Raw genomic sequence first — 25,693 nt, 5'->3', positions numbered from 1 at the left:
TGAAAATATAAAAAAAAAATTTTTAAATAACAAAATTTAATAATTTTGAATTGGTTCATATTTTAAGAATAATATTTCCAACGTATTATGGTGAGTGTTCTGAATTAGTTCTGATGAAATTTTAATTTATTTTTTGATTTTGAAGGATATTACAGTATTTTCTGAGGAAAACTTTGATACCAAAGAATGGTTGAATAAAATTCTCGAAGAAGGTGAAAAGCAAGATAAAAAGGAGGTTTGAATGTTGTACTTTTCATTCCATTAGGAACTGATAGAAATCCCATTTCAGAATTATACGATGTCCCTTGTTATGAAATTACAACTTTATGTCCAGCAAGTAAACAAATCTTTAGAAGAAACGAGTCAAGAGGTATTGTCTTCACTACCAAAAATAATCAGAAACACAAAACAACTCCAGGAAGAAGCAGAAGCCCTTCGATTTAAGATGGGTGTAGTACAGAAAGAAATAACAATTATTGAGAATGAAACTGGAAAGTCAATTAACACTATTGAGAAATTAGATAATATGAAAAACAAATTAGAAATAGCCAAGCAGGGACTTCATGAAAGTGACAATTGGGCCATATTAGGTATTTTGGTATATCGATTTTTTTTTCAATTATTTTTAGCATAATATTGATTATCCTGTTTCAGTCAATGATTTAGAAGATGTGTTTGATACCAAAAATATAGAACAAATATCAAGAAAAATCTTAGGAATGCAACAATCTCTCAAGTTATTGGTGAATGTTAGTGATTATGAAGTACGCAAAATGCAATTGGAGGGTTTGAAAAATAGGTTAGAAGCTATAGCCAGTCCATTGATTGTGCAAGCATTTACCTCCAATAATACTGGTAAGCCTTTCCTATGCTTTGTCTATCTCAAGCTAGAATCTGCTAATTATATTTAAGTTTGAAATTATGGTGAAAAAGGGAAAAGTATGGAATTTTTTTCTTATGTTATATTTATGTGAATAGCGACATATAACTCAAAATCTATGAACGTTAATCTGGATCTGTTTGCAGATTTGGAATAGTAAGGAAAAAAGAGCTTGAGAATGTGTCATCCTTTTTCTTCTAGCTGCTATAGTTCTCGAGATCCCTTCAGTAGACAACGAATTTTGCCCACCCTGTACAGTGGACAGTGCACTACTGCATATTGATATTTTGGGAGATGCTTGCATTTTCTTGAAACTTATAATGGGTTTTCTCTCTCAACTTTTGCATCACAGGGAATAAAAATAAAAAATTGTTTTGTTGAAGATGCTTCTGCGTTTGAAGTCAAACATGGTTTATCAGAATTGGTTTTTCAAATAATTTTGAGACGATAAGAATGAATGTAACGTTTATGATAATTGTTTCTTGAGCAATAAATTTAATATTCTGAATTATTCTCTTGAAAGCTTCTTATAGTTATTAGGAAAAATATTTCGACGAGTTTCAGTACTCCAGCTCACAAATATTCTGCATAAGAGGAAATTACACCCCATTCTATCTATGATTTAGATGACATTTTTCTTCCGCTACAGATCTATTTATATTGGTTTTCAAGGATATTTCATGAAAAATGAATTTCATTGGGCAGAGCCAACTATATTACATTCGGAAACGAATTTTCCACATTTTTCGGGAAAAAAAATTACTCTGCATCGATACCTTCCTCATCCATTTCAAGAATTTTCCTCCAAAAATAATAAAATGAAAATGAACAGTAAAACCGATAGAACAAATCTTCGAAATTGAAATTCTCCATTCTCTTTTTGTATATTCTGTGTAGTATACCTCCTGAATCAGTGAAAATTGGCACGTTCTGGCAACATCAACTACCTACATTATTTTCAGTCCCTGTATTGTGTAAAGGGAATCGGAAAAAGACTTAAGTTCCCTTCAACAGCATCTGAAAAGTGACTTGGTATAATTCCCTCTTAATTCCACTTGTGTTTGAAAAAACAGTGTTGTTGCTTTGCAAACTAATGGCTTTGTTTCTTCTCTTCAATCAGTATTTCATTTTTACCTCTGATCCGATATGAAATATGTAATCATGAAATTTGTTTTTTTTTTCCAGAAAATGCTAAAGTATATGCAGAAATATTCACTTCTATTGAAAGACTGCCGCAGCTCATGAAATACTATCATAAGTGTCAAAAGGAAGTGTTACTGAAGAAATGGAGAGCCAGTCTAGAAAAAGATCAGGATGAGTCTGTATCACAATGGATGCACACTTTCTACAATCTGTTGATATCTAACTGGCATACGCAGAATAAATGGTTCAATCAAGTGTTTTCTAATCAGACCTCTACAGAAACCCTGGTGGACATCTATATTGACATGCTGACTTCTTTGGACCCTAGCTTTAACGAATGCATTGATGCTGCTCTCAAACAGGTGGCAGATAAGTTGAGCCTTCTACAGGAAATCAAACAGACGATAATACAGTTTTGCAATAATTTGAATAATGTTATCAAGCAGACCGCACAAGGTATGTATTTTATATATTAATTTATATTACATATATTGTGAAATTGCTGCAAAGTAAATGAAATAGGGATATAGTTAAACATACTATGTGTTAAGTTGAAAACATACAACCCTAAACAGCTCAGCCTTTATGAAAGTCCAAAAACAAAAAAATATCGAATCCGATGTTTAACTGGGTTATAATCTCAAATATGTGATATCGCACATTGGCAATTCGAGTTGGAATCTATCACTTCGATCTAAAATACAATGCGCAAAAAAATTAACGCACATTCTGAAAATCTCAATTTTAATGAAAGTTAACTCTACATTGACTTTATAACTTATTTTTTATGTTCTCTTGGAAGGTTTTGAACGAAACAAGACACATTAAATGGAAGAAAAATTCAGGATTTCACCGAATCTTATGTGAAAAAAGAGAAATGAACACTTTTCAAAATACTGAAATGCTGATAAGTGATTTAATACTTGGTATTTCCACCCCTTGCGTTAATTACAGCTCGGCAACGACTGTTCATACTGAAAATGAGTGATCTTAAAATGTTCTGATCTAATCCTTCCCAGATTTCTCCGAGTTGGATTCCTAAGTCATTAAGAGTAGCTGGATGATTTTCTGAACTTCTCAGCCTTCTATTGAGGTTGTCCCAAACCTGCTCAATCGGATTGAGATCTGGACTTCTTGCTGGCCATTCCATTCGAGAGACTTCACCCTCTTCAAGGTACTCCTGAACGATGCGCGCACGATGGGGTCTGGCATTATCGTCCATAAAAATGAAATTTTCACCAATGTATGGGGCAAATGGCACTACATGCTCTTCAAGAATGTTCCTTATATACTTATCAGCATTCATAGCTCCATTATCAACGACCACTAGGTCTGTGCTAGCAGTCAAAGATATTGCACCCCATACCATAATGGATCCTCCCCCGAAACCAGTAGTATTCAGGAAATTGCACTGAGCATATCTTTCATGTGGACGTCTGTATACAAGGGAACGTCTATCTCAATGGTAGAGGCAGAATCTAGACTCATCTGTGAAGAGAACTCTTTCCCAATCGGCCTCTTCCCAATGGATATGCTCTCTCGCGAAATCCAAACGCGCCCTTCGATGGGCTGGGGTAAGAGCTGGGCCTCTTACCGCGACATGAGGCCTTAAATCATATTCTCTGAGGCGATTTCTTATTGTCTGAGGGCTAATTTGCACCTCATGAGTTTGCTCAAGCTGAATTTGAAGGAGGCGAGCGGTTGCAAACCGTTGCCTCAACGAAGAAACTCTCAAGTAACGTTCTTGAATGGCAGTTGTTACCCGTGGTCTACCCTGTCCTGGTCTTCGGACATTCATACCTGTCTCCCTGAGTCGCTGCAACATTCTGGACACACTTGTATGGGAAACTTCAAAACTTTCTGCAATTCTTGTGTATGTCCACCCTTCTTCTCGTAAAACTACCGCTTGGGCACATTCCTCTTGGGTCAAATTGCGTGTTTCGCGTTGCATAGCGATCGAGTGTAGAAAATCAAACGAAAGAAAAACTATTGATCACTAGAATTGATCGAGAACGATTGATTTTAGAATGGTGCCAATACATTCAAAATCTGATATCATCTTTTTTTATTCCTGCTGGGAAAAAACATCTGTATTGAAGAAAACCGTTGAAAGTGGATAAAATATGCATGCATAATTCTGATAGAAATAATTATCATTGAGAACACTTTCAGTTGTAGAATAAATTTGAGATTTCCATAATGTGCGTTAATTTTTTTGCGCAGTGTATGATTTCATTCATTCTTTGGTGATACGATTCACAAGAAGTTTTGCACAAGTCTTCGTATTCTCCCTAGCTCTCTTCCATCGGAAGTTTCTGTGAATTTAACCACAAAATATTCATCAATATGTAAATCCTAATTTTTTCGTCTAAAAACCCGAAAATTAGAGACAATTGGGCAAAATCATAACGCCCCCTTGTCTGGAAATATGCGCCCACAAATAGCAGTTTTTTTTTCGATAGATGACGTTTGCTCATGAGGAACTGCTATGTAATATCGACTAAAAGCGTGTATGTTACGGAGTACATATATCTTATATTTTTTACAGTCAGAGTGGATTCAGCGAAAATTCTGCTTTTGTTCCAAGCGGTCTGCAATCCTTTCATCAGTTACGTCAATAAATACGGAGCCTATGAACAAGCTCACCTGCTGAAAAAGCTTTCCAGTGTCAATTTCATGCAGGAAGAATTGAGTGACACCATTCAAAACTTGGGGTTGAGTGTACCTTCTGTCATGGACATAGCGAGGGAATCTAGATATCGATGCGCGGACATAACAGAGAACTGCGGTTACTGCGGCCTACTCATCGCGCTTAGGGCCTTTTTCTCCAAATACGTAGACCACTTCAGGGTAGCACTCAGGCAGATCGAGAGGAATAAGAAGAACGTTGAAGATTGGACGACCCTTCAGCTATGCTTCTCTCTGCTGCAAATTTCTGGTGATGTTTTGCTGAAGGTATGAATCATTAAATATTCCCAAAAACTCACAAATTTAGATTGTTAAGGTTGGTTCATGCATCGTTGCTATGACCTAAGAGAAGAATGATTTAAGTAGGTACATTGTGTTCAAGTGATTGCCAATAATTGGTTCTATTGGCCCTCCTTATGTAGAAGGGACGCAGAGTTCAGTCTCAGGCTCATGACAGATGACAAGCACTTAAGTAAAAATAAATAGCATTGTGTTTATTCCTCAATAGGCCATCAACCGAAGCCCTTCAGTCTGTATTAACAACTCAAAATATCTAGTTTCTACAAGTCAAGAATGGATAAGTGGAGATCATGCAAAAAATATATATACATATGGTATAAAAGGGAAGTTTTCTGCGTGGCATCCTATGGTGGTCTCTGTTCAAACAAAATTCTCCCAAAATTTCATTATTATGGAATTGCTGTGCCAAATTCCTGGCAAGCTCCCCCCCTTTGAAGATTAATGAGTGTAATCCTGTTATTTCGTAGAGGAGTGTTGGGGCGATTATGAAGACGGTTTCTATTTTTGTTATGGCTCTCAAGAAGTTGATCTTTGGTGGATGGCATGATGAATTGAGAACGTGATCTGAACGCGTTCCCAGACTTATCAATTCATCATGCGTCTGACGTTCGCAAAGCGAATCGGCGTACTGAATTAGGGAAATATGGGACATATGCTATTGTCTTCGTCTTGGTTTCTATCTGGAGGGGATTGAATCGGACACCGTTTCATATTGGGTGGCGCTCTGGGTAAATATTACCCAGTAGAACATGCTAATATTGAATAAAGTTCCATCAATTCCAAACGTTCTCCACCGTAAAAAAATGCTATGTTGCTCTAATGAGGCTAAATGAGGCCGAAACCATGGTCAGCATCTGCTTTTCTTCGGTGGAGCGTACTCCATTTGGGGCTAGTTCAATTCAGATCGTAACACTTGTCGATATTCATATCGTCAGGTGGTATGCATCTGAATTTATCCTTATTATATTATTTTTAATGCAACTATGTGATATTTTTTATTTACGTAAAAGAAATTTTGAATATATGGTAGACGCTTGTGTTGGTGCTTATACAGACACCCCTGGATGAGGTGGCAGGTCTGGCATAGATTTGTTATAATATGTTCAGAAAAGAGTAACTCCATCCCTTTAAATTAGAATTAGAAGAATCAAAGAGACATAAGTAAAAGAAGTGTCCAATTATATCCAATAATTGAATCTATGGTACCTATTTTGGTTATGTGGGAAAAACCAAAAATTGTAACTTTGCTCTTTCTCTGAAATTCTGTGGATTTCTTTTAGTTGGTATCAAATCACTAAAATCACACATGCAAAAGTGAATTTCGAATTCAAAATTTCAAACTCGATTACAGAATTTGTGGTTCGAAAGCCTCGTTAAGAATATGGAGTGTAGAGGGAAGGAGAACGATTGCTGCTTGCAGACCACAGGTTATTTTTACCCAAAAATATGTACCAATAGATAGTTTATGTTTTAGCCAATAGGTGCGCTGGCAATCATAGTGGAACGAGTTTTTTATTCAAACTAGTTGAAATTGGTTGAGTGAACTGTCTTCCAGTTGTAGTGACAGGCGATTGGGGTATTCAATTAATTTTGATTTTTCGATAAAAGAAGAACATTTAATCATGGTGAAACGTTGAAGTGTGCAGGAGATAATTGCAGAGTAGATTTTTTAGGGATTTGGAAAAACCCGATTTGTATGTCAAAAGCTTTTTGTGGAATCGAAATTGTCATCCTACGTGATAGGTAGACTCATTCCAATCAACTAACACGGTTCAGAAATTGAATTTCTGAAGTTTTTTTGGCATAACATAATATTGTCTTCTTTCCAGAACGTCTAATTTATTTATATAACTATTAGACTAATGTATGTACAAGGACCTACCTTTATTTATTTACACACTCACTAATTTACTTCTTTGCACTTGGTAACTCGTCGGGAATTCACTGTTCACTCTTTTTAGAACACTAACTCTCGAGGCAATCGCTCGTCTTTAATATCGATAAGCCCCTGCTTTTGTTCCTGCTCCAAAATTTCTCCGATTGTTCCGGTAACTGTCATTATCCCCTCTAGATTTTTAGGAGTAAAATCAAATGCTTGCTTATATATTTTGTTTCATTATAAAATATTTCAGTTTACCTTCACCCACCTAAAGATGCTATTGTGATCGCGAAACACGTGTCGTGGATTAAAAACTGATTTTGTGAGAATCGTATAATCTTTTTCGAGTTCTATAAATTCTACTCGTGCTCACAATACTGTCGCCAATTCTGTAAGGAATCTTAAACACGATCTAATTGTTTGTCCTGCGGACTCTTGGTTTCACCAAGCAATTTAGTATCGTTGATTTCTGACAGAAATTTCAATGATAATATTGCCAGCACTCGTGGTATAACCCATTTCAAAAAAGGAAAACATTTTCTCTGTCGATTCAACACTAAATAGATAAAAATCAATGAATTCAGGGGCTGGAAATAAATATAGTTTTTCATTTCAAGGTCAAGCAGTTCGAGAAGGAACTAACAGAAACTGTTTTGGAGGATCTCAACAGAAAATTCGAGGATGTGGAATTCAAGTATCTGATCCTGAACAAGGAGGACCGAAGAGAGTTTGAATCCCTTGTCAAGTGTGTAACCGAGGGCACCAAACTCTCCCTGCTGGACCACATATCTAACGAGTTCGTCTCTTTGTGTTCCGATATTCACGATACAACTTACCAGGTGGTACTATCGCCGATCTCGAGTCAGTTGAACGTCGTGCAGTCGTCAAAGACGTGGGCCCAGTTCGCAAACTCCAGTTTCCACACTTCAGACATGCCTGACTACAGTTTGTCGCCACAGGAATATATTACAGAGGTAAAGTAGCTTCTATTTGAATCTGCGCCCTTCTATTGGCCCTATTAAATAATATCGTGCTTATTTGGGCATTGGAATAAAGTCATGGCGTTTCACAAGAGATGGAGAGAAGGAAAAAAATATTTAATTTCAATGAAAATGTGCCCTTCAATGAAAAAAATTCACAACAATAATTTTTATTCGAAATAACGAGTGGGTAGAGTTGGTAGAAGAAAGGTAGACTTTCGATGGTAGTCGCTGCGACACACTGCGATCAACGCTTTAGTACCCCCCTTTTGGGAGCACGACTATGTGCGGCCACTACCTACATAATTCTATTTTCCGTCGACTTGAACAAAAAATGACATTTTACGTACATACTTATTTCTAAACGAAAAGTCGACTTTTATTGAAAGCAAGTAATTTTCGACCTGATTCATTTTCCTTACTGATTTACTTTTCGTCCGGCTGTTCGTCACTAAGCAATATATTAGATACGGAGGCGATTGAATCAATTTTGTGAATACAGAATTTGATGAAACATAAGTGCCTGTGACAATAACTGTCATTTGATGTTGTCAAATTAATTCTTTACGAAATCGGCTAGATTTTAACAGTCTATTAGGTACGGTCATTATCTCTGTTTCTGTTTGTGCTAGGATGTTGAAATGAAAACATTATACAGACACTTTTTTGATAGCAACCCAGTGGTGTACTATGATTTTTTCAGACAGGTTTATTTGCTTATAAATTTATTCAGGTCAATCCATTGTCTTAGTGTCGAATGTGTGGACGACAACAGAAGCGTTCGTAGCACTACAATGGCCATTCCATGCATCTATGTTCCAAGGTGGCAACAATGAGGACTACTGCGTGTAAATTCGCCGCTAGAAGTGCTAGTGTAAAGTGAGGTCCCCATCATAGACTTAATTATACGATTATTATAAAGTCTATGTATTATACGCGTTTTATACGATGAATAAATTCAAGCCAAATCGTTTTCAGAAAAGGACCTATACACATGCGCGAATTAGAAATACAAAAATAGCAAACAAGATATTGGTTTGTAACCAAATATTTCCATGTTCAATTTTTCCAGAATTGAAATGAAAAGTCCCGTCAACTAATCTTGCATTAGTTTGTCTATGTTCTGGACCTCACTCTACAGTGGCGCCAACTGGTGAGCACAAAAACGGTAGCCCTCATTGTGGTCTCGATTTTCATATGTAGAATAGACTGGAATAATAAAAAATATAGATTGTAATTTGAAAATACTCAGTATTTTCATGAATTCGATTTGTCCAACTTGATGATCTTCTCATAAACACCTTGTACATTTTCGGTCTAAATAGTGTTATAATTCAACATAATGGCATTTTTTGAAAAAACGTTCCCAGCAGAAATATTCAAAACAGAGTGACCTCCCGTATTCACCTTTTTTTATGAATCCCAGTAACTCATGGACCTTTCCCTTTTTACCCTAGGTGTGCCATACTGTTGAAATTTCCACTAAATCAATTATCTTATTATCTAACGATACAAAGACATAGTAGGTGTGCCGTTTGAAATAAGGAAGTAGTAGATTGTTTTCGCCGGTATAACCGGAAGCTGCCTAGGCCTAAAATACACTGCGCAAAAAAATTAACGCACATTCTGAAAATCTCAATCTTAATGAAAGTTAATTCTACATTGACTTTATAACTTATTTTTTATGTTCTCTCGGGAAGGTTTTGAACGAAACAAGACACATTAAATGGAAGAAAAATTCAGGATTTCACCGAATCTTATGTGAAAGAAGAGAAATGAACAATTTTCAAAATACTGAAATGTTGATAAGTGATTTAATATTTGGTATTTCCACCCCTTGCGTTAATTACAGCTCGGCAACGACGGTTCATACTCAAAATGAGTGATCTTAAAATGTTCTGATCTAATCCTTCCCAGATTTCTCCGAGTTGGATTCGTAAGTCATTAAGAGTAGCTGGATGATTTTCTGAACTTCTCAGCCTTCTATTGAGGTTGTCCCAAACCTGCTCAATCCGATTGAGATCTGGACTTCTTGCTGGCCATTCCATTCGAGAGGATGCACGCACGATGGGGTCTGGCATTATCGTCCATAAAAATTAAATTTTCACCAATGTATGGGGCAAATGGCACTACATGCTCTTCAAGAATGTTCCTTATATACTTATCAGCATTCATAGCTCCATTATCTACGACCACTAGGTCTGTGCGAGCAGTCAAAGATATTCCACCCCCATACCATAATCGATCCTCCCCCGAAACCAGTAGTATTCAGGAAATTGCACTGAGCATATCTTTCATGTGGACGTCTGTATGCAAGGGAACGTCGATCACAATGGTAGAGGCAGAATCTAGACTCACCTGTGAAGAGAACTCTTTCCCAATCGGCCTCTTCCCAATGGATATGCTCTCTCTCAAAATCCAAACGCGCCCTTCGATGGGCTGGGGTAAGAGCTGGGCCTCTTGCCGCGACACGAGGCCTTAAATCATATTCTCTGAGGCAATTTCTTATTGTCTGAGTGCTAATTTGCACCTCATGAGTTTGCTCAATCTGAATTTGAAGGAGGCGATCGGTTGCAAACCGTTGTCTCAACGAAGAAACTCTCAAGTAACGTTCTTGAATGGCAGTTGTTACCCGTGGTCTACCCTGTCCTGGTCTTCGGACATTCATACCTGTCTCCCTGAATCGCTACAACATTCTGGACACACTTGTATGGGAAACTCCAAACCTTTCTGCAATTCTTGTGTATGTCCACCCTTCTTCTCGCAAAACTACCGCTTGGGCACATTCCTCTTGGGTCAAATTGCGTGTTTCGCGTTGCATAGCGATCGAGTGTAGAAAATCAAACGAAAGAAAAACTATTGATCACTAGAATTGATCGAGAACAACTGATTTTAGAATGGAGCCAATACATTCAAAATCTGATAATATCATCTTTTTTTATTCCTGCTGGGAAAAAAAATCTGTATTGAAGAAAACCGTTGAAAGTGATAAAATATGCATGCATAATTCTGATAAAAATAATCATCATTGAGAACACCTTCAGTTGTAGAATAAATTTGAGATTTCCATATGTGCGTTAATTTTTTTGCGCAGTGTATTTTAAGGAGAAAACCCCAACATGCCAACACAAAAGAAAATAATGATTAGTTCTCTATAAACGTGTAATAGACCATCCACCTTGGGACAGCCTGTATATTTGTAAAGGTATTGGAGGTTATCGTACTCCAATTCCGTTGTTCTGTATCTGACCCTTATAGAAGTAACCCATTTTAATGAATAAAGGGAAAATCAATTTCGAATTTGATTTTTCAGATAGGACAGTACTTGATGACTTTGCCCCAACATCTGGAACCTTTTCTATTCAGGGACAATCCTTCCCTCTCCTACATTCTGAGAGCAATAAATGAGGAATATAGTACTGCAGATGATACTGAAGGAGCTCTAGCGACAGTGTTTCTAAAATTGGTCGCAAAGGGAACTTGCCAAGCATTTTCAGATAAGATCTTGAGCATCTGTGAATTAAACTATCCAGCCAGCAGACAACTATCACACGATATTGGTAAGTTAATATTGCAAACATATTAATTAGTATTATTAATTTGTTTTTATAGGATACTTGAGCAATGTTATGCAAGATTTGGGTCTGACAATATCTGATAACTTGCAGCAGTTGTCTGTGCTATTGAAAATACCTGCTGATCAATATCAGTCACAAAGTTCTGGTTATTCTGCAAGAAATGTAGCAGCAATTAGGCAAATGCGGAATATTCTGTCCAACTAGTTCTAATGAAAAATTTTAAAACTTTTTAGTTGCCAAGATAATTAAATATTTTAGGAAAATAATTTCCTCAACTCCAAATGGTAAATATGTAATATAAATACTTCAAACTTCTGTAAATATTTTATGAAAGTAATATGATATAAATATAGATTTAAATGCAAAAAGCAATTGTTTCATTGTTTGGAAATACTGAAGCCAACAAATTTGTCCATCTGAATAGGGAATATTCCTTATGACTAAAATAATGTATTTATTATGAAATATCTCTGAAACGTCACATTCTGAAATAACCATTTCAACCGTTACCAAAAAAAATATTTTGAGCACTTAAAAATGAAAAATAAAAATGGGTATTTAAAATGTTTCATTTCAATTGCACAAGTTGGCAACTGACTGAAATATGCCTTGATAATAAAGGACAACAAATACATTATCTTGATGAGATAGACAAAGATGGCTGTCTATGAAGTCTGCGACGAACGAGGAAGGTCGTAAAATTTTATGGGATTTTTATGGCCGGTTGTAGTTGAAGCTCGCCAGTAAGTACGCGCCTGTAAATCAACAGCTGTTATTTTATAAACAAGCTGATCGGACATTGTTCTTTTATTTTCTAGTAGGCGCTGTTGACAAATCGTAAACTTGAAACCAAGCGATTTAAATTTCAAAACCCCATATTTGAAGAATGATTTTGAATAGTTTCCGCGGTGAATTTGAAAAAATCATGAATGAAACTTATAATTATTCAGTTTAAACTTGCATATGCAGTGATATCCTGAATTGAGGAGAATTCCCCATTCTGGTAAATTTTTCTAGAAGAAAACTATGAAATTTGGTACAATTGTAGCACAGCCCTATTGAACACTGTTTAATAGTCATTCCTCATATAATACTTCACACTTCACAAAGTTGAGGACGTTCTGAAATTTTGAGTTTTTCAAAAGTCTCCTCTTTTTTTTAACAAATTTGAGAAATCTAAATGTTTACTCACTTATCTGAGCCATTCTTTAGCCCATTTATAAGTAGGTTCCACAGCTTCAGGTGTGAAATTTCTCAAATTCCTTAACTTTTGTAGAGCAGTATATTAGTATTAATTAAAATAGCCCACTAAGTTCTACAATATTATAGTAGAAAAATTTTTCTTTATTTAAAGAATTCTTGCTTGACTAATTCCTGATGATGTATAAAAAACTATTTACAGCTTCACTCTTTTTATTAAAAAAGGCTTTACAACTAATAATAAATAACCTATTCAACAACAATTCACTCTGGAGCCCAGAACTTGAACGTTCTGTCATATGAACACGTAGCAATATATTGACTGTCAGGAGAAATATCGACACACATTATCTTTCCATCATGACCAGACAATGTTTTCAATGGTTGCCAAGTACGGTTTGTCCACAACTTGGCCGTATTGTCATAGGACGCTGTTACCAAGTAATCACCTCCATCTTTCTGGAACTTTACGTCGGATATCAAGTTTGTATGGGCTGGTATGGTATATAGGATGTTCCTTTTTCGTAGATCCCAAATTTTGCATGTGTTGTCTTCACTCGCTGTGGCTATATGATATCCGTTGGGCGAAAAGTCTATCCCTATTATCCATTGAAGGTGGCCCTCCATAAACATGATACACCTACCTGTCCTCAAATCCCATACTCTTCCAAACGAATCCAAACCACTGAAAAATTTTCAAGTTTTATTAATGGGAGTTACACAAAATACATCATCCAGTAGGCTGTGAAATAAGGATTGATTGATTCCAGAATTGGAAGTAATGTTCGACTTGTATATGTTTTCCCAGGTCTAAAATGTTATGCAATATCTTGTCTTTGTTGAAAAAGTACTGTAAACTTAATTTTTAATGGGCTGAAGGGCACTTTTGCCCTAAAATATGATTATTATTAACATCTTCAGGAACTTTTTTCTACAGAATACAAAATTTGAATTTGAAATCAATATGAAACAAAAATAACAGTAACAATATTTACCCTGTGGCACATACAGAGCCGTCAACCTGAAATGATATGCAATGTACAGGTTTCACATGACCTTCCTGATGGAGCACCTCGGTGCACTGCTGTAAATCCCACAATCTCCAGGAGTTATCATAGCAGCAAGTTCCTAGAAATCGACCAGAGGGATGAAATCCCATTCTGGATACTCTGTGAGGCATATGTCCCTCAATGTCAGCAATTGGTTCCTTTCTGAAAATGTTAAGACCGATGTCATAATCAAGTACTAAAAGCTTCTTTTGGTGAACGACTTTTTACAATTAAATGCATTTGAAATGTATTTCCTTGCAATAGTCTGTTAACTAAATGATCATTTAAGGTAAAAAGGGATATTTGATTTTATCCAATTGAAAAAAGGGATGTTGTATGCCTGATCTGGTGAATTTTAGAGTAGAGTATCTGTTACGCCAACAATTTGACGATACTTGCGCATTGAGCAAGTCGTTATTAAGTTCATGCAATTTCCAAATTTTCCTCCTATTTCTTCAATCTGAGTGAATATTTGAAATCAGCTTGAAACTTCTTAGAATGGATAGCCCGAAGTTAAAACAATTCAGATATTTTTTATACCTATTATGTTTCCTTAAAATTCGCCTTCAAAACTATCAAAATATAATGTTCTGTTCTTACCCCTTCAAATCCCATAATTTGACAGACCCATCAGAGGCACATGAAGCCATATTACACACATTCTCATCAAGATTAAGAGTTGCCTGTGGGTGGAACACTATGGCTCCTACATTGCAGGTATGTCCTTTCAATACCTGCTTCAATTCACAATCAGGTACAGACCATATTTTGCAAAGACCACTCCTGAAAGAGAAATATATTTAATTCACACATCCAATAAAAACCTAAAACAGAAGATAACTCCTCATTTTCACATCAGTACGATAATTTATTAATTAATACAATAAGCTACTTACCAAGACGCTGTTGCCAACAATTTGGAGTTAGGACTGAACTGACAATAAGATAATGGTCTTGTGTCACCTATCTGACTTGAATGAATCGACAATACCTGAATTTTCTTCTGAAGCTCTTGCATTTTGGCTGTTTTAGTAGCAGTAGGACAGTCAAGCATTCTTCTAGCTTCTTCGAGTCGTGCCTTTGCTCTCGGAAGTGAATATTCAGCTATCCAAAGCCTTGCCACTCTTAGAGATTCAGGTCCTTCATGATACCAAGTGGTTTCCTGGTCTTTCTCAAAAAGTTTCCGCTCTTCTTCAGCTTCTCTTCTGATAACTGCGTCTTCACCTATTCTGAAACAAGACAATGTAATTTCACTTACATGAAAAAATTATAGGCTGTGATCAACTTACCGGCCCAAAATTTCTCTCAGTCTGCTTCTTCTTTCTGCAGGACCTTCGCCAAATAAACAAATGGGTTCCCCAAGTTGTCTCAAATTTCTTTTCACTTCAGCATCATCAGTGGATACATTGATAGATCGAGCTTTTTTCCTTCTTTCAAATTCCTCCAGTAAGGCTTGTTTATCTCTAGACATAGCATCTTCGAGTTCCATATACTCTGGAAATCATAAAATGTAAAGATTCTACTACGAAGAAAATGATGAAACATACCATTTGAAGTGTGTACTTGTGATATGCTGTTAGTTTCTTCATCTTCACTCTTATCATCGTCTTTTTGTTCTAACCTTGCTCTTTCAGATTCTTCCAAAGATCCATAATGGATAGTTTTTTGTTTTTTGACATATTGTACTTCGTCGTCCGACATAATTTGTTGGTCTTAATGCATTAAATATATACTTATTTCAAGTATTATCAAAGAGGATCTTTGGTACTATCTTCTGTTTTGAAGTTTTGAAGATAGGTTATTTCTGAAACTGCATCTACGACGAACGGAAACAAGAATAAGATGGAACATTCGCACTACTGCTAATTCAATTGATATTTAGATTCTAAATGAGTGAACCGAAAAGATCATCAAATGAGAATGAATAATGCGGAATCCAATTTCATAAAAAAATATTATATTTTTAGATTTTTATTGAAGCTGCTTGAATATCAATATTCTGTGTTTAAAGGTAGTTGTAAAGGATGGTAGATTCTAGGTTGTTCTAACAGAACATAGAACACGCCCCTTGAATTTTTTACGCTATGCTTTTCTTTCTCGCTCTTTAAAAATTTGTATTTAGTTTATCTACGCCGTATATCTCGGTCCTGCTCTAATCATTTTTCAAAATAAGCAATTAAGCGCGAGAGAGAGAGGAAATAATAATTACACATAGTGTTACTCATGAAAGAAGTCCTATTTTATGAAATATCTTGAAATCTATTGCTTGCTTTTTGAATTATTCTTGAGTTTGATTCAACCGTCTCCAGTTTAATTGCCTTAATTAGTGGCGTGAATATAAAGAAGTGTGAGATCGTTGAACCTCGCACATGTCAAGTTCATAGATTTTCTATTTCTTTTTATAGTTTCAGAAATCAAAATTTCTCAAGATTCAAGATTATAAAAATAAATACGGCTTTACAGTGTGTTGCCTATTTGCGGCGTACAGTCAGAGTTTTGACCCCGTTTTGATTTCGACGTTAGTAGCGGTCTGGTGCCGTTAGATCGCAGTAAAAAGGCTAATATTCTTTGTGAAAATCTACTTGTGAACGTAGTTTCTCTTCGACTGGGAGAATAATAGAACGTGAACCTAGCGAAATTTGAAGATATTTTGGAAAGGTGGATATATCGATTTAACTGGAAAGGCTTGGCCCGGCGAATATTACGGAGTATTCATGTTTTATGTAGGAATCCTACGTGTTTTCTATTGGCTCACTGAGTCATAAAAAATATAGGGACAGTTTTTAGACGGAATTTTCCATATGACTGAACAAACTCGAATCCAAATTTTGAGAAATTGATTATGTGAACGCTGCAATTGTGATGTGACGTACTTCGGGCAGTTTTTGTGCATTATGAGAGTGTTATTGTTCGAAAAACTTGTGTTTACGTGCGAAGAAATTTGTGCATAACCAGAAAATTGAGCGAATATACTTTGTGTAGGCATTCCTCAAGTTTCAATTGCAACAGAATTCCTGTTACGTCGTGAGACTGTGCTGACTGTTTTCAATTTCCCGAACATAACCATTTAAATATCTCATAATGTTGCCACAACAATATTGTCTAAGATGGAGATATCACCATTCCAATCTGCAAACAATGTTTTCCCAGCTTCTGGAAAAGGAGTCTTTTTGTGATGTTACACTGGCATGTGAAGGAAAGACAATCAAAGCCCACAAAATAGTATTGTCAGCCTGCAGTACGTATTTTGAAACTATTCTCTCACAGTATGAAGAAAAGGACCCCATTCTGATCATGAGAGACGTCAAATTCGTGGATATCAAATGTTTGGTGGAGTTTATGTATAAAGGAGAGATAAATGTTGAGCATGTAAGTTGACTTTTTCGAATTCCAGTTTTGTTTACACAACCAGATATGCTTCACACATGTTCTAATAGAATGTTGGATAAGGAACTTCGCACTTTATTTTGGAAGATACAGGGTTTACTTTTCGATTCCTTAAATTCTAAAATTTGAGCCGAAAAGATCGCTTATCACAAATGTAGGTAAATACATTTTTATTCAATTTCCCAAAAAAAAAACCTGTTTCAAGTTTCAAAACAGAGATGAAGGCAGCTCTCCCATTTAAAAAAATGCAATTAATTTGCAATAGAAAGGCTTATAGCCTCTTAAAGGTTTTTACCTTCTTAAAAAGCTTTAATCTCCATCAAATTGAGAATGTGAGTGGAAAATTTTGATGCATTTCTGGTTGTTTTAGTTGTCCTGTGGGTACAGTTAGATTAATTTATTTTCCTCATGAATAAGCATGAATCAAGTCTCAGAATAGAAATTTGTATATTATATTATTTTTTATAATATTTTGATGAACCATGGTTACATATTTGATTTCACGTCGTCTGTGTGAAACCTTTCTATTATTATTATTATTTATTTTCGATGAAACTGGTAAAATGTAAAATGACGAAGATTCGCAACTAAAAATTCCTAGAAAAATTTTGATTATCTTAGAAAGCCGTTCTTTCTATTATCCTTTTCGTTTCTTCCGTTATTTTACAATTGAAGATGTGCTCTGGTGCTCATTGATTGAGAATATATATCTGCTAGGTAAGTAGGTAGAGTCTGATACTCGTCTAATATATATATATACATAAATCATTAGGAAACTTCTGAAATTATACACCATTCCGTTTCTTTCTGTAACTGATCGAATGAATAATGAATAGTATCCACAATCTACATTGAATAAAAATAAGGTACTTTATCAAATCAGCAACACGTAAAAATTGATCTACAGAATAATTGTGATTAAGCAGTTCTGTTACTCATCATAAAATGAGATTTGGAAACATGATGAAATTTTACGGAATATTCAGGTTGAACCTCAGTTTGAGCTCGGTTCAATCAATGAGTTCAATCGTCATCAATCAGTTTTGATTTTCGGTCATTCATCTATTTACTGCCGGTCTCTGATTCTAAACTGAGCAGCAGAAAAATTTCTAAGTTTGACTAGTTTCAACTTCGACATTTTTCTTGGGATTTTCACCCCTAGATGCAAAGCCGAGTGAAAAGCATTATCATTTACCCTCGCATTTACCTGTAGGTATGCCACTGGAACCGGTCATTTTCCGGTCTCTTCTCGTTGTACAAGATGTGAATGTAGGAAAGCCAAAAATTTCTGATTTTGGCGAATATTTTGAGAACAGTAGAGTAGAGGCAACAGCAAAAGGCCTTACAGGTTTTTTTATACTGTGTAGATGGTTAGGTCACACGTCTTTACCACTTTTCGGATACAATACGTTGCTATGAAAATTTCGCCATTTTATGAAATACCGTGAAATACCCTCTTCCGAGCCCCCTTCTTCTTCAAAATCTATAAACTTTTATATTTCTTCGCCAATGTTGGATTTTTCGCTAGTTTTGTAAAGCAACTGACGCAGGGTATTTTTTTCCAGATCTGCTTGTTGTACGGGATGTGAATATAGGGTATCGAAAAATTTTCGTTTTCCGGCTAAGCCTTCAGACATAGTTAGGTCCTCGGTGAGGACCTCACAATGTTCTTCTTAATGGGGATGTTTTCGTCATTTTCTCGATATATCGCATTATTATGGAAATACCGCTATTTTATGATATTCCATTTTTCTCCTGAAATTCGTTTTCTTTTGGAAGAAAATAATAGCAGAGATTATGTGTAAACTGCATCAAGGAATACTTTGTTGCTCGCTTTGTATTGAAAGTGATGAAAAGCAGTGGCGTACATATGTAGCTTTTAAATGTCGAGATAAATGTAATGAACGCTCGTGAGTTCCATTTAGAGGCGATAAATTGGAGTTTAGAGAAAATAGCATTTTCTCTTCATTGGTGAGATTTCATCTGAAGATCTGAAAGTCTCAGGCTGTCGTTCCTTCAGGAAAAACACCAACTTTATTCAGTAAGGTTGACGTAAGGGGATCTAGGAAGAAATTTACTACGTTTATTGGATACCGCACTTGACGATACCGAGGACGATACTTATACAATCTAACCAACATAAACAAAACATCATTAGGCCCTCAATCTCGCCCTCAATATTTCTAAATTCTTAGCAAAAAGCTCAATTTTTTCGCTTCTCTAGTATAGGTTCACACCACACTCACATTTCATTCTAAATAAATTACCTTTGCTCTTTCTCACGTCAGTATCTTTTTATACGTCAAAATTAGGTAAAGGGCGAGGTGAAGGCTATGTCAGATGAAAAGTTTTCAGAATTTTCAAGCGGACGAAAAGATCGACTAAAAAATACGAGAAAAAATATATGTTACCCATCTGAAAAAATGGTTCATTAAAAATTCATCTTCAACTTTTGTGCGAAACTTTTTTTCTACACAGTGGAACTGAAATGTCGAGGGGTAGGGGCATTTATAATCAATCACCCTGTGCATTTCCACCAATTCTGATTTTTGAGAATTGGCAATAGAATGTGCTGAAATTTTAAAATATCGAATAGGTACTCAGAAAAATATTACTTATTGCCATTGTCGGACAAATCTGAAATTTACCGTAGCTCTCAGAACTAGACAGGTCAGTACTCGGGACATTTTTTTTCATGTTGTCAAGATTATATTGTTGTCTCACAAATTTTCAGCCGTTCAAAGACCTCAGTCAAGAATATTTATTTGCTACTTCAAAATTAACTGCAACTCGCAGAACCAAATGGAGCATCAGCCCAGACCTTTCATAAAAGGCGAATGCGCGACTTAAGAACTTTTAGGTTAGGATTCTAGAAAATCGAACACGTGTCACGTATGTTGTGGTTTGAACATGCATCTTACCGTGACATGTGAGGCTCTCACAACAGGTAGGTAAATCCATCCACCACAGAATTTCACATACTCATTAGTTTCAAAAGGGAGATCAGGATTCTAATATTTTTTTACTGTACTTGAACCGAGACTTAAGCGTTATCACTCAAGCAATAGTTACTCGGTAAATCACATTGACTTCGGTTCCGGTCGAACATAGAGGGCGTAGCGCCGATACATTGACAGTAGCATGAAAGCTTGACTTTTTGCTACATGAATATTTTTATATTAATTTTTTTGACTTTGATATTTCAAAATGAATTCGGCGTCATATAGGCTATGGAAGATTTATATTCTGTGTTTGCACGTATTTCTGAAATAATAAAATTATTTAAAAATTATCAAAATGTCTTTCACCCATGCTTTCACTTGAGCTCATTAACGAAACTTATCTTCTTTTCTTCATTCAATTAAGTGTAATCCCTGTGGAATATTTTACAATTGATTATTCCATTTGAAATCTGGAAATTTCTCTTCAATCGAAATGCACATGAGTAGTACTTAGAGTAGTACTCATTCGGCTGAAGTTTTACTGATAATGTAATCGCATCAAATTTTATGGATAATTGACTTCGAGCTCAAAGAAAGAAATAATTTTGGCACTTCACTTCTGAATCCACCTGTAAAATCTTCGGAATTTCCCTAAAACCCATTTAACTCTCTAAAACCCAGTTCTTCCCAAGTTCAGTCAATATACAGGGTGTGGCGTAATGAATGGATAATATGGTGCCTGCGGGTATAGGACCTTATGGCGGTTCGGAAAAATATATTTTATGTTTAGTAAAAGTCCCATGGTTTTCGAGATATTGGAGATTTTCGAAAATTCAAATTCACACCCTTCGCCACTCGTTTTGCAGGCAAGACTCCAAATGAAGGAATTTTTTCAAACTGGTTTTTGGATAGTATTCCTGGATATATGCGCTATAGAATTTAAATTATTATTTTTGGGGCTCATAAAGAGTTTTTCATTAAAAAAAGTAGATCTTTTTTTCAAGTTTTCTGTTTTGCTTATTTTTTTTTCCAAGTTCAACCCAGCGTGGTGTAAAAAATAATATGGTTATCTGAGTGCCAAAGCAAGAGAAAACATGCCTGTTTCACTGAGATTCTGAAATGGTATAACTCACTCTATTTCCAGCATTAAATACAGAATAAATTTCTATTAAAATAAGTCAAGGCAGAGTTTGATGTAAGCCTTTTTCTTTGATTGTTGGCTACTGAAATGAGACTTGCAAGCAGAATAAAGCAATTATTCATAAGAAGTTTTATAGCATCTAATAGAGCTCCTGATGCCCACTTCGAACACTTTGTAAAACTCGATTCAATTAAACGATATTAAAAAAAAATTTTTTCTCTCGTATTCTTTCATTATTAAGCCCTATATTTATAAAGTTAATAGTTTTTAAGCGAATTTCAAGTAACGAAGTGAATTTTAGCATTGTAGTTAAGAAAAAAGGTAATAATTAATTCCAATTACATTGAGTCAAGACCTTTGTTACAAAAATGCTGAAATTTAATTCATAACTTGAAATTAATTTGAAAATATTGATTTCACAACGTTGGGGTTCGATAATAAAGAAAACGAGACAAAATAACAACTTTAAAATATTTTCACAAATGATGTTTAAATTGGCTACCATGCGTTCTGATACATGCTCTATAGTTTACACTTTCTAATGAATCATAGCTTTATTGCATATCAACAATTTTAGAATGAGTATCGTTTCATTGAATTAAATTTCACAAAAGATGCTCTAAGAGGCCACCATGAGTTTCAGTACATGATCTGACATCATACATCATCTTATAGATGATTGCTTTATTTTGCTTGCATTTCTCATTTAAGCTGCTAAAAATGTATGAAACACTGTTAACATTAAACTAGGCCTCAACTGATTGCAATAGAAATTTATTTTGTATTAAATGGTGAAAATACAGAGAGTTATACCATTTCGGAATCCCAATGAAACGGGCATGTTTTTTCTTGCATTTGCTCTCAGGTAACCATATTATTTTTTACAGCACGCTAGTTTTAACCTTTGAAAAAAAAATAAGCAAAACGGAAAAGTTGAGTTAAATCTTTTTTTCATGAAGAACTATTCATGCGCCTCAAAAATAATGAATTAGATTCGATAGATCATCTATCCAGGAATACTATACAAAATACAGTTTCCTTCATTTGAAGTCTTGCCTGCAAAACGAGTGGCGAAGAGTGTAATTCTCTTGAATTTTCGAAAATCTCCAATATCTCGAAAACCAAGGCACTTTTACAAAACGTAAAATATATTTTTCTGAACCGTCATAGAGTACTCTACCCGCAGGCTCCATATTATCCATTCATTACGCCACACCCTGTATATATTGTATAGAACTGGTGAAAATTTCATTCACTAAAGTAGCAAATGGAATAAAATCGATGACATCAAGTTCTCTCAAAACTACCAGCTAATTCGCTAAAACACAATTCCTGGATATAACGAAAATACTCGCTAAAATATCAAAATCTTCGGCTTCTTGAATCAAATATTAGCATTTAGTAATTTAGTGAAATGTCCCACTTCCTCAGAAATACATTTTTTTTTTACGTCATTACTTCACCTCCTTTTCTTGCTACAATGTTGAAATTCGTGAATGCAAGGAACTTTAAAAAAAAAGTTCTATATGGATTGAAAACCGTTGCTTCCCTTTTTGTGGGACGATATTTTTTCCGTTACTCTTCTCTCTCGAAATTCTTCAACGCTATCCAAAATAATATAATAGTTAACATACTCACGAAATATCGAGGGGAATGAAACGCGTTTTTTCAACAACCCCAACCATTGGAACATCTGTCTCATTTTGAAACCAGTCGTTAAAAATTCGATACCTGGGCTGGGTTTCGAGTTCGACGAGGGGAATGTTTTCGGGCTTGCCAGACTACCTAGTTTTTGTTTAATTTTCGAAATTCGTAGATAACGTCATCGACCAGGGGCGTGCGCGAGATTTTTCATTCGTAATTCTAGTTGCATATCGGTGGGAATTCTTTTGAATACTGCAATCTGAAGCTCTTTTGTTTTTCTCTGGAGAATTCTCCACAGAATTTCGGCAAGTGAATTCTACCAAAAGTAGATACCCGAGGTGATACTTGAACTATAACTTTTTAACCCAAGGAGATAGAGGAAAATGAATGTACCATTCATGTCGTCTTTTTTCGAGAAACTAATAATGCCATCAACTGAATTCCCCTATCTTCTTTTGTTTTCGAGTTATAGGATAAAATTGAAATTTGAGCGATTTCAACTTTGATCATTATCTCAGTTCCTGTTTGAGCTAGGATGTTGAAATGAAAACATTATACAGACATTTTCTTGATCGCAATCCAGTGGCGTACTATGATTTTTTCCAACAGGTATATTTGCTGAGCTACAACATGAAGTTGTGTTTTTTCTTATGGAAACAGTTGTTTAAAATGACCCAGAAAGAATCTCCATTTTTTTCCGTTTCAAAAATATATCATACATCATTCATCGCCCTCAGATGCGTTCAGATATCATCAAAGTTGAAATCGCCCAAATTTCAATTTTGGCCTATAACTTGAAAACAAAAGAAGATAGAAGAATGCAGTTGATGGCATTATTAGTTTCTCGAAAAAAGACGACATGAATGGTACATTAATTTTCCTCTATCTCGTTGGATTAAAAATGTGTAGTTCAGATATCGCCAATTTTGCCCAGCCCTCGGCCCAGCCTGTACATATGGATCTGCAGAGAATTCACGGTGCGTGAATTCACGGGTAAATTCTCCAGAGAATTTTCGGCTGTTGCAAACGGGCTTAAAAATGGTTTTCAGTTCTTGTCACATCCTTAACTTCAAGTTATTGGGGAAAATGATATTCGGGAATCTTTATGAATTGACTGTATCCTTCATGTGAGTGGAGGTAGAGCAAATCATCTTTTCAGAATTCAATGCAGTGGCGTTCTCAACAGAATACCTCCACCCTAACTACACTTACAATTTGAAGTTGTAGTAATATCTTTGATTATTCAACTTAATGGTAATATACAAGGTGAGTCGTTGGGAACCAGGGAACCTTTGAGTATAAAATAACAGCAGGAAGTATAAGACCTGGAATTGAGAATCAGTAAGATGCTTGCATATGTCCGACTCCTGTTTCCGTATTATGACATATTATTAATAAAAACTTATTGAGCATGTAAAACACTTAACAACAGAAATATTCTGGCAACGTCCGTTTGTTTTTGTGTTCAGTAAAGCCACAAGATGCACAACACACCATGTTGAATTATGCAGTTGTTTACAACTTTGACGACAAATGTTGATAAAAAAACATCGAAAAACATAAACCAAATATCAAATTTACTGATATTAGGTCTATGATAAAAAATAACCATAGATTATATCTATTATAATGTTAATAAACACTCGACTGATGAGTCACAAGGGGCACTCTAATATGGCCGTTTCCATTCGCAAAGTTTTTCTCAAAGGAAAAACTCGAAAAACATTCTTAATATTTTTCATTCTTTGGTATGAACGCATCAAACTCCAGATATTCGTGAAGATTAACGTACTTATCCAATTTTATTTAAGAATAAGATCGCGGAAGTGAAATCTGCGATATAAATCACTGGGTTTCGAATATAAAAAAAAATCTAGTTGATTAAAATATGCAATTATGGTGTAACTTACTTATGTGAGATTCACCTCTGCTGTTGAAGAATTTTCGATTCTCTTGAATCCTAAATATCAAGTTGGCCGTTTTGAGTGGATATACAGGATGGGCCATCCATAACTTTCTACCCCGAATTTTGAGCTTTGGGATGGAATAACGAAAAAAGGTACAGGTAAAATTTTGTTGAAAGGGGGACAAATAAGGGTGTTCAAAAGAATTTGATATTACTACCCCTCTAGCTGCAACCCCTAACAGCTCAAGCCTAAACTTTGAAAACTTTTTAGAATCGTAGAGAAGATTCCTTGCATACTCGAATGCTTTTTCAAAAAAGCGTCGTCTAACCATAAGTATTCCCGAAAATTTACGGCAGAGCACCTTTTGAAAACGAAAAAACGACCCTTAGGAACGCTCAGGTACCTACTTTTGGTTTCTAAAAACTATAATCTTAAATTTTTTGTGTACGAACACCCAACGAATATAATGCCTCAGTGCAATAGTGCATGGTCTCCTGAGTATTTACAGGGTGATTCATAACTATTGGGACATAGGCAAAGGGCAGATTGTTTGGACCAAAATATGGCTATAGGACCAAATATACCTCAATAAAATATTGCTGTGGAAAAAGATAGAGGGCCGAGAAGGCATTAAAGTTGAATTTTTTTTTTCGTTTTTGTTGTAATAATTTCATTGTATATTTTTTCATCCGTTTTTAAGAAAAACACAATTGAATAGTTCAGAGTATCGGAAGGAGATTTGAAGTAACGATTTATTTATTTTATTTATTTATTTCGACGATAAAGCATAATTAAAAACAATGTAACATAAAAAGAATGAACTTAAATTAAATGTTCTACATGGCCTCCTCCGACTTCTATGCCTTTTCTAATTCTTTCAATAAAGGACTTTCGAACTTCGAAGAAAATATTATTCTGTCCCCTTATAAAAAATTCAACTTTAACTCCCTCTATCTTTTTCCACAGCAATATTTT

The 25,693-nt window shown here is 35.3% G+C and overlaps 3 protein-coding genes across 3 annotated transcripts in view; 2 read left to right on the top strand and 1 right to left on the bottom strand.

Moving 5' to 3' along the window:
* LOC123319125 (conserved oligomeric Golgi complex subunit 7) lies at window positions 1-11,816 on the top strand. The gene is made up of 9 exons (XM_044905975.1): window positions 1-90; window positions 146-235; window positions 290-590; window positions 655-855; window positions 2,066-2,479; window positions 4,572-4,978; window positions 7,508-7,864; window positions 11,184-11,430; window positions 11,483-11,816. Exons 1-9 carry the CDS (start codon window positions 88-90, stop codon window positions 11,650-11,652), a joined length of 2,190 nt encoding a protein of 729 aa, XP_044761910.1. The 5' UTR covers window positions 1-87; the 3' UTR covers window positions 11,653-11,816.
* Window positions 11,817-12,843: 1,027 nt separating this feature from the next.
* On the bottom strand, window positions 12,844-15,507 carry LOC123318646 (U4/U6 small nuclear ribonucleoprotein Prp4). The gene is made up of 6 exons (XM_044905327.1): window positions 15,245-15,507; window positions 14,987-15,191; window positions 14,594-14,926; window positions 14,298-14,480; window positions 13,644-13,859; window positions 12,844-13,333 (listed from the first exon to the last, which is right to left on the bottom strand). Exons 1-6 carry the CDS (start codon window positions 15,396-15,398, stop codon window positions 12,913-12,915), a joined length of 1,512 nt encoding a protein of 503 aa, XP_044761262.1. The 5' UTR covers window positions 15,399-15,507; the 3' UTR covers window positions 12,844-12,912.
* Window positions 15,508-15,898: 391 nt separating this feature from the next.
* The window catches only part of LOC123318647 (transcriptional regulator Kaiso-like), a 49,479-nt gene continuing 39,684 nt past the window's right edge, over window positions 15,899-25,693 (top strand). The window contains exon 1 of the mRNA XM_044905328.1: window positions 15,899-17,066. Coding sequence (XP_044761263.1) covers window positions 16,779-17,066 — 288 coding nt within the window. The 5' untranslated portion in view covers window positions 15,899-16,778. The remainder of the gene's footprint in view (window positions 17,067-25,693) is intronic.

This window comes from Coccinella septempunctata, chromosome 8, assembly GCF_907165205.1.
Source record: "Coccinella septempunctata chromosome 8, icCocSept1.1, whole genome shotgun sequence".
Lineage (NCBI taxonomy): Eukaryota > Metazoa > Arthropoda > Insecta > Coleoptera > Coccinellidae > Coccinella > Coccinella septempunctata.
This window is presented reverse-complemented; position numbering and strand designations above follow the sequence as displayed.

Coding starts and splice junctions, on each gene's coding strand:
- LOC123319125 (XM_044905975.1), top strand. Junction 591..654: donor TGACAATTGGGCCATATTAG/GTATTTTGGTAT, acceptor ATCCTGTTTCAG/TCAATGATTTAGAAGATGTG. Junction 856..2,065: donor ATTTACCTCCAATAATACTG/GTAAGCCTTTCC, acceptor TTTTTTTTCCAG/AAAATGCTAAAGTATATGCA.
- LOC123318646 (XM_044905327.1), bottom strand. CDS start 15,398: ATGTCGGACGACGAAGTACAATATGTCAAAAAACAAAAAACTATCCAT. Junction 14,927..14,986: donor CTGAGAGAAATTTTGGGCCG/GTAAGTTGATCA, acceptor GTCTTGTTTCAG/AATAGGTGAAGACGCAGTTA. Junction 14,481..14,593: donor TTGTTGGCAACAGCGTCTTG/GTAAGTAGCTTA, acceptor TTTCTCTTTCAG/GAGTGGTCTTTGCAAAATAT.